Source organism: Cardiocondyla obscurior, linkage group LG01 (assembly GCF_019399895.1).
Source record: "Cardiocondyla obscurior isolate alpha-2009 linkage group LG01, Cobs3.1, whole genome shotgun sequence".
NCBI classification, from domain to species: Eukaryota; Metazoa; Arthropoda; class Insecta; order Hymenoptera; family Formicidae; genus Cardiocondyla; species Cardiocondyla obscurior.
The window spans coordinates 4,061,480-4,078,198 of record NC_091864.1 but is presented as its reverse complement, the minus strand read 5'-3'; the positions used below and the strand labels follow the sequence as shown (position 1 = coordinate 4,078,198).

Sequence of the window (16,719 nt, the reverse complement as noted above, 5' to 3'; positions counted from 1 at the left end):
TCAGTAACATAATTGCGCATTTATTGATTCTTCCACAATCTACGCTGTGTGTTTCCAATCTTTCGTTGGAGCTAAAATAATGTAGACATCTAAAAATACAATAAAATATTAATGTATTATTTACAATACTATACAATAAACTATTTTATATGTATTATATACAGGGTGTCCAGTATAAGGTGTCCTTTCCGCTCTCAATTTTTTGTCGAACGCGAGGTTCCACATCAAGGGGCTTAACACTGACTTCTGCGGAACCCCGCGCTCGACTTCCATCACTACAGGGCGCCTGTCCCGGTTGACATAAGACAGGCGCCGCTTATCCAAGTACTGACCCACTATCCGACGCAGGAACGGAAAGACCTAAAAGTGTTTCAAGGCCTCTTCAATTTCCCTTCACGGGACGGTGTTGATGGCGTTCGCTATGTCTAACGATACCGCCAACAACACCCTCCTCTCCTCCCTGGCGGATTCCGCTTGGGATCTAAGAAATGCTATAACATCAATAGTTGATCTCCTCTCGCGGAATCCAAATTGCGTCTCCTGTAATTCTATTCTCTCCTGTGTTATCTCCCGGACAAGCCGGTCGGCGATAATTCGCTCGAAGAGCTTACCCGCCTCGTCCAAGAGACATATCGGCCGATACGAGGACTGCTCTCCCGCTGGCTTCCCGTCCTTTGGTATGAGGACGAGGGAAGCCGCCCTTCACACAGGGGGGAAGATTTTCTCCTTTAGGAGCCGCGTGTACACGCGACAGAGTCTTTGGCCCAGCACTCCGGAGAAAAGGCAGATGACTTCACCGGGACCCCATCTGATCCCGGGGCCTTATTTCTCCGGACTTTCTTAATGCCCTGGGCCATCTCTTCCTCGACCACGCCGTGGTCGGCGTCGCTCCATTCCGGGCAGGGAGCACCCATAGGCTCGGGCCCTTGCCGGATACGTTCCCCCGTTTCTCGGAGGAAGAGCGACGCTAAACCTTACCTAACCTAACTTAATCTTTTTTTTTTTTATCGTGAGGAAATTTTTTTACGAATATTCTCGGTTTGGGAACTCCGGGGGTTATGTGGGACTCAAGACTTATGCAGACATGCAGCCTAATACCCACTAAAACCTCACGAGTTGCCTAGCACAGGTAGTCATTGGCGAGCGGCACGGGAATCGTAAACACATTCCAAGCACCGCACCGCTCGCTCACTACCGGGACCCCCAGGTGTTAGGGGGTCTCTGCCTGGCCGGGGGCGTTTTTTTGAAGGCTAAGGAGGGCCCACCGGCGCCCGGTTATTGAGCTTGACCGGGCCACCATCCTAATAACTTGACGAGAGGGGACCACTACCCTCTCGCCAACGCCCACAAATGGGCAAGGGGGAGACAGGTGGTTCTCAGCCACCCGTGATGCCTCCCCCTATTCTTCAAATGCGCCGAGGCACCAGGGAGACGGGAGGAAACCCTCACCCTTACGGAAGCTATTGGGTCCCCCCGTTCCCCGGTGCGCAGCACTTTATACCCGCGCTGGATTGAATGCCAGCGGATGACAAAGGGCTCTGAAAAGAGCCGATATGAGCTCTGAAAAGAGCCAATTGTAGATCCCCCCAATTATTCCCCCATGACGGGTGAATACACCCACAAACAAGACGAAGGGGGGGATAGGAAAGGGAATTAATACTCCCCGCCGTCCCCCCGGCGCCGTTATGGTGGGCGCAAAAGTGCTGGGGCCCCCCGCCGAAGTCTTCTTCCCCTGGCTGGGGGTCCACTTCTGCCCGTGGCAGCAGAAGGGGTGATTTCTCCCCTTCTGACTCTTTCATTCGTCTCCTTCTGGAGGATGACGTTCTCACAGAAGGAGACGAAGGCATCTTTTTCGGTATCTCCCCCTACCACTGCGGCAATAACTGCCGGCAGGGAGAGATCCGGTCCGAGCGCATTAATAAGCGCCTTTCGTTGGCTCGCGAAGGCCGGGCACTCGGCAAGTGTATGATCTGCCGAGTCCCGACCCCCGCCACACTCCCAGCATACTGGAGTTTGCTCTCTACCAATGCGGCACAGGTAATCACCGAAAACACCATGTCCGGTAATCACCTGCGCCGCCCTGAATGGGATCTTCCTATTCCTAATGCCGTTCACCCATTCTAACAGGAATGGGCGAACGGCATGAACCACGCGATGTCCCGGGGCCTCCAGAGGCATTTGGTTTAATCTGGAGCCCCACTCCTTCATAACTTGGCGATTTCCTATAGCCCGGAGCCTCGCCAGAGCCGCGGGGGTTAGAGGTACCCCGCGCTTCTGCATGAGGGACTTACGCCGATATCTTTCGGCGTAAGCCCTCGCTACTATTTCGATGGGGGGAAGGCCCGCCATCACAAATGCGGCATCTGCCGCAGTCGTCCTGTACAGACGGGCCACTCGAACGGCGAGTCTGCTGTCAACCTGCCGCAAACCGCTGAGTGCCCGCCTGTTACTGACGAGATCGTTCGCCCATATCGGTGCCCCATAAAGGGCAACCGATCTTACCACCGCTGCATACAAACAACAAGCCTTCGCTTCCGGCCCACCAAGATTGGGCATTATGCGACCCAATGATGCCGCAATTCGACACGCCTTCGGAGTTACATGAGCGAAGTGCTCCGAGAATTTCCATTAACTGTCCAAGTGGAGACTAAGGTATTTAAGTGTGTGGCCCACCTGGACAGACACCCCCCCAACAAGGACCCAAGAAGGAGGAGGAGGACCAAGGGAAGGGTCCGAGAACCATATGGCCTCGGTCTTCTGGGCTGCCACCTCAAGGCCCAGCTCTACCAGTTCGGCACACAAGGCTTGTGGCCACCTCCGCAAGCGCACGCGCTTCTCCCCAGTCCATCTCCCGGGCCAGGACGAGTGTATCGTCTGCGTAACAACGCACACTGCAGCCCGGAGGGAGGGGTAACCGGAGCATTCTATCGAATGCAAGGTTCCACAATAAGGGGCCAAGTACCGACCCCTGTGGAACCCCGCGCTCCATCGGCCTGTTGACAGGGTGGCCATCTCTGTCTATATAGGACAGTACTCTAGAATTTAAGTACTGCCCTATGACCCGCTGAAGGTATTCGGGGACCTTAAAATACTCGAGTGAATCTCCGATCACTCTCCAGAGGAGCGTGTTAAAGGCGTTGGAAATGTCCAACGAAACGGCCAATAACGCCCTCCTCCTCAACTGCGCTCTCCGCAAGGGCACGGACTGACGCGACAGCGTTGATAGTCGATTTGCCCTCGCGGAAGCCAAACTGCTCCGGCTGAAGCGGCGGGTCTCCTTTACTAATATGCTGGATGAGGCGGCACGAGATAACTCTCTCGAAAACTTTGCCCACCTCATCTAGCAGACAAATAGGCCGAAAGGCGGAGGGATCTTCAGCCTCTTTGCCTGGCTTCGGTATCAAGACCAGGCTAGCGCGTCGCCAATCCGGCGAAAACAAACCTTCGCGTAGCAAAGAAGTAAAAACCTCCTTTGCTCGCGGGGCCAAGCTAATAAGAGCCAAAGAAAGGGCCCCTCCCGGAACCCCGTCTGGCCCGGGAGCCTTATTTGGGCGAATCCGTCTGACCACCACGGTCAGTTCGTCGTAACGCCACAAATCCCCTCATCCCAGTTAGGAGTAGGAACGCCAGTAGGGAAGGGGGATTGGGATAATCTTTTACCTGTATCAGGTGGAAATAAATTGTCCACAATGGACCCCACGGTATGTGGATCAAGACTTTCTGTGACTGGAGGGACCCTGGGACGCAGACGACCGGTAACGATCCGGTAAGGGCGTCCCCAGGGATCTTCGTCTATAGTGAGGAGTAATTCCTCCCAAGCCTTGGACTTGGCTTGTTTGATAGCCAGCCTTAAGTCCCGCCGCGCATCACGATAGGCCTCATAGGCCGCCGTTATATTCTCCGCAGTTTCGCGGCGACGCCTCTTGGCACGTGTATACTGTCTTTGTGCCTGGACGGAGGATCGTCTTAGTACAGCGATATCCTCCGTCCACCAATATGCCTGGGTGTTAACGTGTGTGCCAGCGTGAGGCATAGCTACATCGCATGCCCCTCTAACCATCTCACAAAACCACTCAGCCCTCTCAAGGGCATTACTCCAAGTAGGCTCCTTAGGCCAAGTATAAATGCCTAGGGCAGCGAGGAACTTGTCCCTGTCAAACAGGCGATAGGCCCATCTTCTTTTCCTCGCAGGAGGAGCATGATTACGAGCTCCTCGGGTGGCGGAGAGAGACATAAGTAAATACCTATGATCTGATAGTGTCTCTATCTTTTCCGCCACCCTCCAACTTCTCACAAATGCTCACGCGGAAGAGGAGATCCAAGTAAGATCTACTATGGAGTCTCCCCTCCACGCGGAGCAAGTACTGACCGTTCCCTCATTTACAATGAGGAGGTCTAATTCTGCGGCCCAAGCCGCCAAGAGGCCACCTCGTCTATTGGCCCTAACACAACCCCAGTCTGGCGATTTTGAATTAAAATCACCAGCTATTAAAAAGGGGTGAGGAAGTCTTGCACGTATGAAAGTGCCTAACGAGTCGAGTCGATCCTCAAACTTGGCAATACTTAGCGCGGAAGATATATAAACGCCTACGATAAATATAGGACCCCACTCAACGCTGACCCACCCGTTATCTTTACTTACAGGAAGACAAGGATGGGAAGTCTGGGTCCAAGTAATCGCAACTGAGCCCCGCAAGTCACTTGCCCAACAAGAATTGTTAGGGGGCACGCGGTAAGGCTCCGCCATAATGCCTACTCCACAACCACGCTCCACTAAACTATGTAGAAAAAGATCTTGAGCCTGGGAAGCGTGATTTACGTTGGATTGGAGAATGTGAAGGAGAGCGAAAGCTGGGCCGCTTCGGTTTCCTCCGAACCGTGATCTTTCTCGGCTAATGTAGCCTTGAAGACCTTAGAAGGTCTTTTCTCCAATGGAGGAGGGTCTAAGTTTACCACTGAAGGAGGATGATTCTCCACCTCCATAAACTCTGCCTTTGAAAGTATGTCAGAGGGCAGAGGAGTCTCCTTAGATTTGGACTGGGTGGTGGCCGTCTTATTACGGCGTTTTGGTACAACAATACCACCCATCCTTGTCTGCCTATTGCGTGAAAAGCATGAAGCTCCACCCATCTTGTGTGCGGCTGACTTGTCGGCTTTATTACAAGCGAGACAGAAGGGAGACGCGTCACAATTGGCCGCCAAATGATTAGGGTCGCTGCAGCGAAAACAACAGCTGCTCCTGTCCACATTGTTGGGACAATGTTCCCTAACGTGTTCCTCCTGCAAGCATTTGTAGCATTGCAGGAGGCGACTTGGGAGAAGCTCGACACAAGCTGAAGTCCATCCTACCTTTATTTTGCCTGCAGTGGCAAGTTTTTTAGCTGCGATGAGTGGGCAACGGGACCACACCGTAAACAGGCCGTTATTCCTCTTCCTAGGGGTGCCTACTTTTACACTAAAGGGATCACAAGATGTGGATGCAACTATAGCGTCAGCAATCTCTATGGAAGTAGCGGAATCATCAAGGTTTTTAATCCGTACTTCAGCCATTTTAATAGGGTGCGCTATACGCACTCCTTCTTCGTCCTTGAGGACCTTTTCTAACTTATCCGCTAAGGTCTTGGCCTTGATGACGTTATCCTCACCAGCCACCTCATAGATAATGGCGCCGGTAAGCGCACGTCTAGGGCGGACGGATTCGATACCAAGACTTGGGAGGTCTATCAGCTCTTTTGCCTTCCCAATTATTTTATTATATTGCCCCGAAGGACATGTAACTGTTACTGCCGCTGTTCTCGGCACTTTCATCTTCTTTTTCGCGGACGATTTTTGACCGCTAGCCCGGCTCGGAGTGTTACCACCGAATTTTGGTTTGCCGGGAGGCACCTTTTGTACATAGTTCTGTACATAGTTGTTAGAATTCGCCTTATTTTTAGCTTTCCTACCTACCACGGTAGCCCAACTACTCGCTTCTTGTCCTTAAGAGGTAAGAACAGGCCTCGGAGTGGACAGAGGGGCCATCTTGAGAGGAACTGACCTTTCGGCTTGTCTCGGAGTATTGATCGGACCGCCTTTCACCTTCTTGCCTTTTTTATTAGGCTTTAATTCCACAGGTCATTCCTTGGGAATGGATCTAACTATGAGAGGAGTACCATCTCTCCCCCATTTCCTTTCGCACCATCTTTCAAAAAGATGATCTAGCCTGGATAAAAGAGGATTTTCCTCCTCTTCAAACCTATATTGTGTCCTTGGTTGACTTCTAGGGGGACTAAGGATCTTTCTTCTACCCCTAAGGACAGGTCTAATAGCCGGTGGAACTTCCTCGAACGGAGTCTCACTTTCCACGTCAAAATGGGCACTTACAGCGTTTTTATTTTTACTTTGCCATTGCCCTTTAGGAAGGGTATTACTGGAAGGACCTTTATTAGCTGCTGCCATAGCCTTAACAGCCGCTATATCGTCTTTAAGACGGGCAATTTCTTTCTCCGCCGCATTTAATTTTTGACGAAGTTTATCCGTTTTTGCCGCCGGAGATTCCGCTACGACAGAGTCAACGCGCGTCATAAGATTAGTCAGACACGCACTTGTTTTACATGCCGACTCTTTGAGGGAATTGATAAACGTCCCCTTAAGGCCTTTTGAGGATGAGGCCATCTTAAGCACTTTTTGCATCTTTTGCAATGCAACTGCCGCTAAGCTGGCCGCTAGATCATCGCGCAGCTCATCGGTATACCTCGCAGTTAAATTTAATGCCTTTGCTTGTAGGCCAGTGGATAACGGAGCCGTTGGATTAAGGATCGCCTTCTCTAGACGCCACTGCTCCTCCTTCTTTTCCTCCTCGCGTAGCCGTTGTTTGGCTTCTTGCAGCTTGACGTACTCCCCTGTAGTAGGGGGACGCCCTCGCTCTCGCTTCCTTTTGCGACCTGAAGACGTTGCAGAGTCATAGTCGCTCTCCATAACTACGTCCGATAGATCTTTCATCACAGATGCCATGGATGTTACGGATGGTGATGGTGAAACCGCACGGGACGACGATGGGGTGATCTTCCTCGTAGAAACAGGCGAAGGTCCTGGAGAGACATCGCCAGCTTGTTTGACCGAAATGCCCTTGGACGATAATAGGCCCGGTCGGTCAACTCGCACCACGCTAACAATAGCTGATTTCATGAAGACAGCGCTCTTCGCAGATGCAGCTTCTCCTGCCGCCCCTGCGGGGCAAGCGGCAGGTGGTCTTTAGCTAGATGACGACGGGAGGTGAGCTGGGACAACACTCCCCTCGCGCCGGCCCCTGGGGATCCGATCCCCCTGAGGCGGTGCACCCGTGTTTTTCTTTGAAGACATGTCCATCATAGAAATCATTATGGTGTTGATTTGTGTAAGGTTTACTCCCCTAGGCCGGTGGGGTACCAACCCTAACGACCCCGGCCTGGCCGACTCCTCAACCTCACGGCGCGTGAGCCCCGCCTCGGAATATGTCCGAGCGGCCTCACGCCCGTACACGCCGCTCTATCTGAGCGGGACAGGGAAGGGAAGGAAAGGAAAGGAAAAGAAGAAAAGGAAACACCCCCCAAACCCCACACCACCCGCCGGAAGAGAACAAATTTCCCTAACGGCCCCGGCAGGCCGGGCGTTTGAATTCCGGGTCGCCATCCCTTACCACCTCGGGGGAAATATAACCCACCCTCTCGTCAAAGTGGTTGCCGGACTCGGGTACCTCGGCATCGCCAAATCCCGTACCACAGACCTACACCGAACTAATAAAGGGTCGGCATCTGTGACCCCTGAGGACAACCTAACCTAACCTAACCTAACCTAACCTACCCTAACCTTTTTTTTTTTTGTTTTACGTGTGGGGAGAAAATGCAAGTTACGCACACCTGGGGGCCGGATCCCCCAGGTAGTGTTGGACTCGCCGCTAACCGGCCATACCAACTAAAAACTCCGCCACGTGTTTGACAATCACAGGACATAACGATAACGGGTAAAACGGAAAACGTGCTATTTAATACACATTAGGCTTCATTCGACCCATATCTAGCCCCTACATATACATGTACTTCAAAAATCCGGGATAAAACAGTAATTAATAGAATTGACCACTTAAGAGCGTCTCACATGCATATAAAGTCCCTTATTAAGTTTATAAGAGTTTAGCACTAAAGGTTCTCGTTTAAAATAGAACCTGTAACCGATGAACCGACCTTTAATTTAGATCTAATTATTTCCCCCCCCCCTTTTGTACATAGTAATATATAGCAAGAGAGAAAAATTGTAAATAAGTTTAACAAGAGTTACCCGGGACTCTACCTCTTCTCTTGTACGACCTGTCTATAAAAATTACCAAAGACTTTCTAATATTTATTGCTCTGGTATATCCACTCTATTATTATTTGGCTCATTCTTAATTTTGGCACAAAAGTTTCATAAAACGGAGACTCAAACTTTCCCCATCGGCAGCACTCTTGCAGAGTATATTCAGCCATATCTATTGACTTTTTATCACAATATTCGCATTCAAGCGTCTCGGCCTTATTAAATTTATATAATGAAAATTCACCGTACGATGTATGAAACCGTATAATGTAATAGCTTAAACTACCGCGCTTCAGCCACTTTTCAAAATTATCTAATACGCATGTTTCCGTCCATTTTTTAACGCTTCTAAACTTCTCAATATAACTTCTCCAGTTTCCACCTTTACAATTTCTCTAGAATTTAAATTTCCAGTTTATCCAATCATAATCAGAAAGATTCATCTCTTCTTTTAACATTTTCCATTCGAATAAACATTCTATCGCATCATCAGTGTACATAATAAAAACCACAACCGAAGAGCCTTGATACAAATTACATGTGAAGTCTAAATTGTTCAATATGTTCATATTCTTATCGAGACACCAATTATACAATAACCTCTTTCTCCAATTAATTTTAATATTCCACTCAATTGAGCGCGCATTAAAATCTCCAGTCAGCAATCGATTTCTACCTTCACTTAAGTTAAATACGCTATCTAAATCTAGTATTAAATTTTCAAAGTTCCTTCTTTCACAATTAAGCGAGATATCAATTAACGCAACATACAACTTATCAATTTTAACCGCAATAATAATAAGTTTATTCTTACACGCAACTTGTGAGGCCGATCTTAGCTTATTTGAGTCAACGTATATAATAGATGTTTTTAAATCGTTAGAATACCATTCCAAATGTTTAAATTTCCTTGGCGCTTCCCTCGCAATTACAATATCATAATCAAATTTCTTAATATACCGCAACAGAATCTCACACGCTTCAAAAGACTTGTTAGGATTGATCCGCATCACGCTTACATACTTAATTTTATTCAACATTATAATAGTCGCCGCGATCTCCAATATTTACACCTTCTCTGTTAATAGCATTATAATCACCTCCTCTCCTATTTACATTCTGAGCAGAGTAACAAAAATATGATCCTATCCTATGCATACTTCCGTACCCCGCTTCTTGACATAATACGCAATTTATTTTTTGTTTACAGTCTCTCATTGCATGGCCCGCCTGACCACACCGGAAACAATTCTTCGATCTGTCTTCACTATTTCTGCATGTATTAGCCACGTATCCAAACCTCCAGCACCTATAGCATTGTACCTTGCACGCCCGCGTTTGATCTACTTTGGCAATGGACCAGCCCAACCTCAGTTTTTGTAAGTTTGTTAATCTGTCAATGTAAGTTAAGGGGCCTTTAACCCAGCACATATTCATACGATTTCTCATTTCTCTGATAGGACTCACCGCAAAATCAGTTATACGCGCTCCCATCGCAGTGGCGATGACCCCCGCAATTTCCTCACACGTGATTGAATAATCAAAATTCGAGATGCGCGCTTCTCCCATTGCTACAGGCCTCGTTACTTTTGCCTTTTTTCGTAAAACTCCATTTAGTCTTTCAAATAGTTTGTCAGCCCTTTCGTGGTTATCTTTCCCAGGTAACTCGAGCATCAAAGCGCCCCCCGCCGACATCCTTACTCTCACGTTATCGCCGTACTCTGTGAGCGCGACTTCTTTCTTGGCCGCTTTTATGATATCCGCGTACGATTTTTTAATATCATCACCATCAGTTTTTATCGCAACAACCGCATTCCTCGGCGCTCGTCTTATTTTATTCGCGTTATTCCTCCTTTTCCTATTTCTAACTAGTTCAAAATTTAAATCATCCGCTGTTTCTATATCTACCGCGTTGTTTCTTCTTCCTTCGAATCGATTATTATTACTTATATTATCAATAGAGTCATAAACTCCTCTATTTGCGTTTCTACTAATCTTATAAGTCTTTGACGACTCCGTCATCTTCGAGTTGCTGTCACCCGTCATCGGATTATCTACCGGGGTGCTTAAGAATTCTGCCTTCTTTTTTGCGCGTAATTTGAACAGTTTCTCCATTTCCTCGTCAATTAGCCTTGTATCCGCTACTATCTCATCTACATTTCTGCGATTCAATCTCTCCGGCGAAATAAATTTCCCTTTTAGTACTTGAGTAATTTTTGGCTTAGATTTAACCCTAAGCGGCAGGTCCACCGGGCGCTTTATATTTCCGCTACTTCCTACAGTCGACGAACCAGTCGGGGTATCTTTAACTTCAATATTTTTATTCTTCAGCTCCTTTTTAATCTTAATGTTTTCCTCCGTTACGTATTTCATTTGTTTTGTCAACGTCAACATTTGATCTTGTATCTTCTCCATGTTTTTAGTTAAGTCTTTTATTTTAACTTTTAATTCTTTATTTTCTTTTTTCAGGTCACCGTTCAACTGTCGCAGGTAAGCCGGGTCGCCCAGATCGGACGCCCTTTCCATCAATTTTTCCACAATAATTTTAATGCCGCTCAGCCTATTCTTCATATTTCCGGATGTTCGTTTTTGCAGATTCTTCGACTTGGCGCGACTCGTATCCACCTCTTCTATCCACTCAATAGCCTTCTCACCCATTTCTCTTATGCCGGCGCTTTTTTCTTTTCCTATTAAGCTTTCAATCGGGGACGGCTCCTTAGATATTCTTGCCCATTTTCTCTCTTTCTTAACGCTGTGTACACTTATTAGACTATCTGCCGATTCGTCGCTTAACGACTGTATATCGAAAGGGTTTTCTTCCCTTCCGCTTGTTTCATCCATACTGCTAATAATAGACTTCTTCCTTCTTGCCGTGATAACTCTCCTCGCATTAGGAATCCCAATTGAGTCCGAAGAATCCTCCGATGACTGCATTACTGCCTTCCTCTTCATTCTTTTAGGCATCTCACCTTCGACCTCCATCTCAGAAGCAGGCGACTCCATCTGCCGATGTATGACGACTTTACACGACGGAAGTACGTAAGTATCAGCTCCAGTATCTTTATTCCCTTCTAAATTATATATGACAGTTTTAATAGAGTCATCCTTATCTATCTCTTCTTGAATTTCATCTCCAATTTCCTCTCCTTTCTTCCTTTCTTTGTCCTTCAGCAAACAAGTTCCAGAAATTTCATCTTCACATTTAGTTTGGCAGACAGGTGCATCTGCGGGCGGAGAGCCTGTCGGCACACTCTCCACCTGCCCCTCGCATACTGACGAACGTGCCACGTCGGGGGCGTGGTCATGGCGGAGTGGTGACCCATCCGAGAGGTCATCAATTTTCTTTTTATTAATAGACATTAGGACATTTTACATAGAGTAGTTTTTTAATACGAAGTGCCTCTCTCCGTGGTAAAGTTAACGGTGAGACCACACCGGCCGGGTACAGGTTGACCTACAGAGCCTGTAGTCCCCAGGCTGACTGATATTATTACAATAAGGCAGACTCTGTATCATATAATTATTATACTAATCAATTTATATTCAGGCGCTACTTAACGATAACTCTCTTGTAAATATTTAAATTAATAAATCTATATCTAAGTTTTAATATTACAATTAATTAGAAAAGCGCAATTTATAATCCATTTGACTGTAGAGTCATAATTTTTATCAATCACTCCTCCACATAATACTTCTTAATGTTCTAGTTTAAATTCAGCTATTATCTTAACAATAAACCTTTTTAATCATTATATATTAATTCTTCACACAAACATCTTTGTATCCTAATCATAACTTAACAATCAGCTTCAATAGATAACATAACTTTAACAATCAAGCCGTAAACATGATGTCTCATCAATGCCTTAGTTTATATTATGCTTTCAACACAATCATAATCAGTCCTAAACACAGTATGAGATTCCGATACTTATAACATAATTATATACACGCGCACTTAACTAATTAAACATTTCCAACCCGCCTCACGATAGGTCTCCAACCAATCTATACGGAGAATTAGTCGTATACATAAGCGATTAACAGATTCAAAATTAAATAATATATACAATTAATTAATAACAATTTCAACAATAAATAATTAACAACATATTAATAAATTAAATAAATAATTCCTTAAAAATGCTGTATAAGGGCAATAAATAAATAAATACTCAATTAGAAAATAAATTAGATTAGATAAAATAATAGTTAATATATCGCGATCAACCCATCATGAGACAGATTAAATACTACCTCCCTTCGAATTATAAGTCTCCCTTCGAATTATAGACCATCAATTACACCGTCTTTAGTATCGCAATAGTTTCTTACATCGCCCGTTTAAATCTTATAATTTTTAACATTATAATTATCAAGAGGCACGGCAGTGCCTCGCGCCAAGTATAGGCGCAGCGAGGCACTATCGTGCCTCTATTACGCGAGACGACGTTTTGAGAAATCCGTAGATTACCGGATCTCAATAACGGCTCAACCAATCGCTTTCTTAATAGGCATATTGTATAGATTAGGGTCGACTTATATAATAAAAGTCTTTTTATTATTTCGCTGCGTGGTCTATTAATAAAGATATCGCGATGTTAATTTTGGTTACAAGTATAAAATTATTAAGATACTCCATCGTCATTTTTACGTCTCAAAAAATGTCCCTTTCGTTTTCGCGTCGCTAGATGGTGCGGATTGATTTATCGACTGTTTGATAATATTATCGACTCTGTTGATTGACGTGTGAGTTTGACGTGTGAGGTTAGTGATCCGCAGTGATCCGTTAATTAAGGTAAGTGTGACTAATATTATTTAAATGTTATTTATAGTATATATATTATATTATATCAAATATAATTTAAATGTCATTATTAATAATCTTATATTTCAGAGATGGCTCAAATTCTTAAAGAAGGTAAAAATTAATGGTTAAATAGCGAGGTAATTATCAAAAATTTGTTTGTCAAATCTGAAACAAAATATATTTTATGATTAGGTTTCTTGTCTGATGGCTGCGTTTCGAAAAGGTCATATTAAGGTATTGAAATGGATGGATGGTAAATCACGTAACGCAATTTCCAAGTGATCAAGAAATGACAAGATCTTGATAGCGTTACCAGTGCAGGATCGGTATCAACAACTTCGATTACAACCACTAGGACATCCACCAATATTAATTCCGATTGAAAATTGAAAGGTCAATTAGTTTTTGAAACTTCCTTGAGGCATCCTGCTGATAGGGAAGATTTTGAAGCGACTGGTAATGAAACTTATGTTCCTGGCAAAGGAAAAAAGTCTTATAATAATCAATACGATGGAGATACTTTAAACACATCATCGAAAACGAGTAATACCAGCCCCAAACAAAGTGGAAAGCGTGAAGAAGGTTGGAAAGAAGTTGTACGAATGTAAGATACATGTTCTTGAAAAAAGTTTTCCAAAATTCTTTTTTTTATGTTTTTGGTGATTAATAATATTTACGGCTATCTAATGTAATTGTGGTTTACAGGGGACAGTCTGATGATTCGGGAAGATTTATGAATTTACCGTTTCGTTCTAAAAAAGTGTCCGTTCCCACAAATGCTATCAGCCGAGTAATAGGCAGAGGTGGCAGTCATATAAATGCTATTCGTGGTGCTACGGGTGCGTACATCGAAGTAGAAAATTGGTAACATATATAGCATCATTTTTATAGGCAAATTCTCAAAAATATTCAAAATATGAATTCTTTTACAGCGCGTTAGATCACCTAAAAGTCTGTGAGAAATACAAAACGTCGGGCGGCCTCGCGCTATTTCGACGTCGTGACGAAAGATGAACAGACGGAAGGAGAAAGAGAGAGAGTCGAATACGTTTGACTCCGATAAGGCGTAAGAGACAGAGAAACGAGACCATGAAACGAGCGAAGGAGAAGGGAAAAGATTCCAAGGAAGGTGGGAACAAACTTGCGCGGAGTTGAGGCCGGTCAAGGCCGGTAAAGGAGGGCAACAGCCCTCAACAACGGAGTTGAGTTTGAGGATCGTTTCGCGCCGGGCACTCCAGAGCGTCTGGAGAACCCCGGGGAGTCGCGTTCGCGCGCTTTGTACCGGCGTGGATGCAGAAATTAGGTATTCGCCGACAGCTCGTCGTTGCCGTCACGTCGGCGTAGACGAACTCAAGTTAAATTTCCTCCGAGGAGCACTCGACGACACGTGCGCTCGTCGACGCCAAGATGAAATCGGCAGAGATCCTTACAAAGGACATGGGCCCCGGAGTGCTGATCGCGTTGATATGGGCAGCTAACGAATGTATGAGTAATGATTACTAATCAGCAGATGCAAGCGTCACTCGTTATGTTGCTTGTTGCAACAAGAACAGCTTTGTTTCTCTGCATAAATATTTTTCTTGACTGCCTTTTCGTATTACGTTTCGCTAACACGGTAATATTAAGTTTGATGTCGCACATAAAAGGCATTAGAAGGAGAAGTGCTAAATTGTACGAATAGCGTATCCTCGAACGCATTTAATAAAGACGAAAAAGATCGATTACGCAATAATTTAATTTTTAAATTCAGATGAAAAAAATTTCTCATTGAAAGTTAAAATATATGAAAAGTTTAAAGAAAGCTGTTCTTGCTGTATTAACTATTTTTTTTTTTCTTTTACTAACATTTAATGTTTAAAAAATATAGGTGGGAAAGCATCAACATTTACTGCTCGGACGCTGGCTAAGAAAACGTTACTCCGATTTTTTAAGCGACACTTACACCCCATACGATATTTACGTTCGAAGCACAGATGTAGATCGCACCTTGATGTCAGCCGAGGCAAACCTGGCGGGTCTCTATCCACCGGTGAAAAACCAAATTTGGGACAGCCTCAAATGGATGCCGATTCCTGTGCATACTACTCCCGAAAAGTTCGACAATATATTGAAAGGAAGCAAACACTGTCCGCGATACAATTACGAGGTGGAGAAAGTGTTAAGATCGCCAGAAATAGAACATATGAATAAATCAAACAAGAAACTCTATGAATACTTAACTGAAAACTCTGGGGATAATATAAATTCATTTAAGAAAGTTGAGCACTTATATGATGTTTTACTTATTGAAGTACGTCAAAATATTTTATTTTATCAGTTATTTATGCGATTGGCTTGAATAAGTATATAATTAAACTTGCTTGATTTATTTTTACAGCAATTATACAACAAAACTCTACCGCAGTGGACGAAGTCGGTATTTCCAGACAAGCTAAAACCTATTACCATATTTAGTTTTATGCTAGAGTCTTACAACAAAATACTACAAAGGTTAAAATCAGGTAATTTTGTTATTTATTTAAACTTTAATTATGCATTTTGTTATATTATTTTAATGTATTTATTAATATTTATATGCACTTTAAAAGACGTTTATTAACTTAATTATATGGATATATTAATTTTAAAAACGTATTATTAGGTCCGCTGGTTAAAGAAATGATAGATCATATGGTCAAGAAAGCACAAAATACTTTACAACCTGATAGAAAACTGTGGATTTATAGTGCTCCATTAAAACGTGGTGATGTGTACGATTATTTAAATATTGATATCGAACCTCGAATGGAATTTATTCGCAAAGAAGAACATCGCAGCGATTGGAAGAATATGAAACATAAATTATAAAAAAAAAAAAAATTTATATACACTGGTCATTATACATAAAAATTATGCTTTTTAATTTCTTAACACTTTTATTGATTTAAACTAAAAATATTTGAACAAAAACTAAAAACTAAAAATATTCGCATTGAAATTATAATTAATCAATTGAATTCTCTTGAAGTCTGAAAAAAATAATATTTATATTAATAATATACTATATATTTATTTATGTATTAAATGAAATCATACTTACATTTTTTAGTATAAATACCATGATTGTACTTTGCTCTCGTTGCGTTTTGAAGCGCCTCGGCTTCGGCCTCGGCCACGTCCACCGCGTCTGTTCTGGCCAGCTCGTTGCCAGCGAGGAGCTGAAAAGAAATTTTATATTAGTTATTTGTAAAAACGCTTTGTATAATGAATATACTTACGTCTGTTTAATTTTTCCTCCAAATCTTTAATTTTTTTCTTTAACATTTCTACTGTTGTTTGCTCCTCTTCTTCCTCTACCTCCTGAAGAGGAGATGAATGCCCTGTTTCGTTCCGTTTAATACTTAATATTAAGCGAGGTTGTTGGCTCGTGGATTCGTTTGGACGTTGCTGCTGGGCAGCCGCCCCCTTGCAAGAAGGACACGGCTGTTGCTGGGCAGCCGTTTCTTTGCGAGCAGGCGGCTTCGTATTTTCTACTTCAACGTTCATTTTCTCCATTGTACTGAAATATAAAATATACATATTAATATTATATTGCGTTTAATTTTATTGATTAT

At 44.0% G+C, this 16,719-nt stretch overlaps 1 protein-coding gene across 1 annotated transcript; it reads left to right on the top strand.

Annotated features, from left to right (window-relative positions):
* Positions 1-14,591: 14,591 nt before the first annotated feature.
* On the top strand, positions 14,592-15,998 carry LOC139108604 (lysosomal acid phosphatase-like; the record flags this gene model as incomplete). The annotated part of the gene is made up of 4 exons (XM_070667046.1): positions 14,592-14,609; positions 14,994-15,416; positions 15,504-15,627; positions 15,768-15,998. Coding segments are annotated over 4 exons (771 nt in total), but the record flags the coding sequence as incomplete, so codon positions are not given.
* Positions 15,999-16,719: the final 721 nt, after the last annotated feature.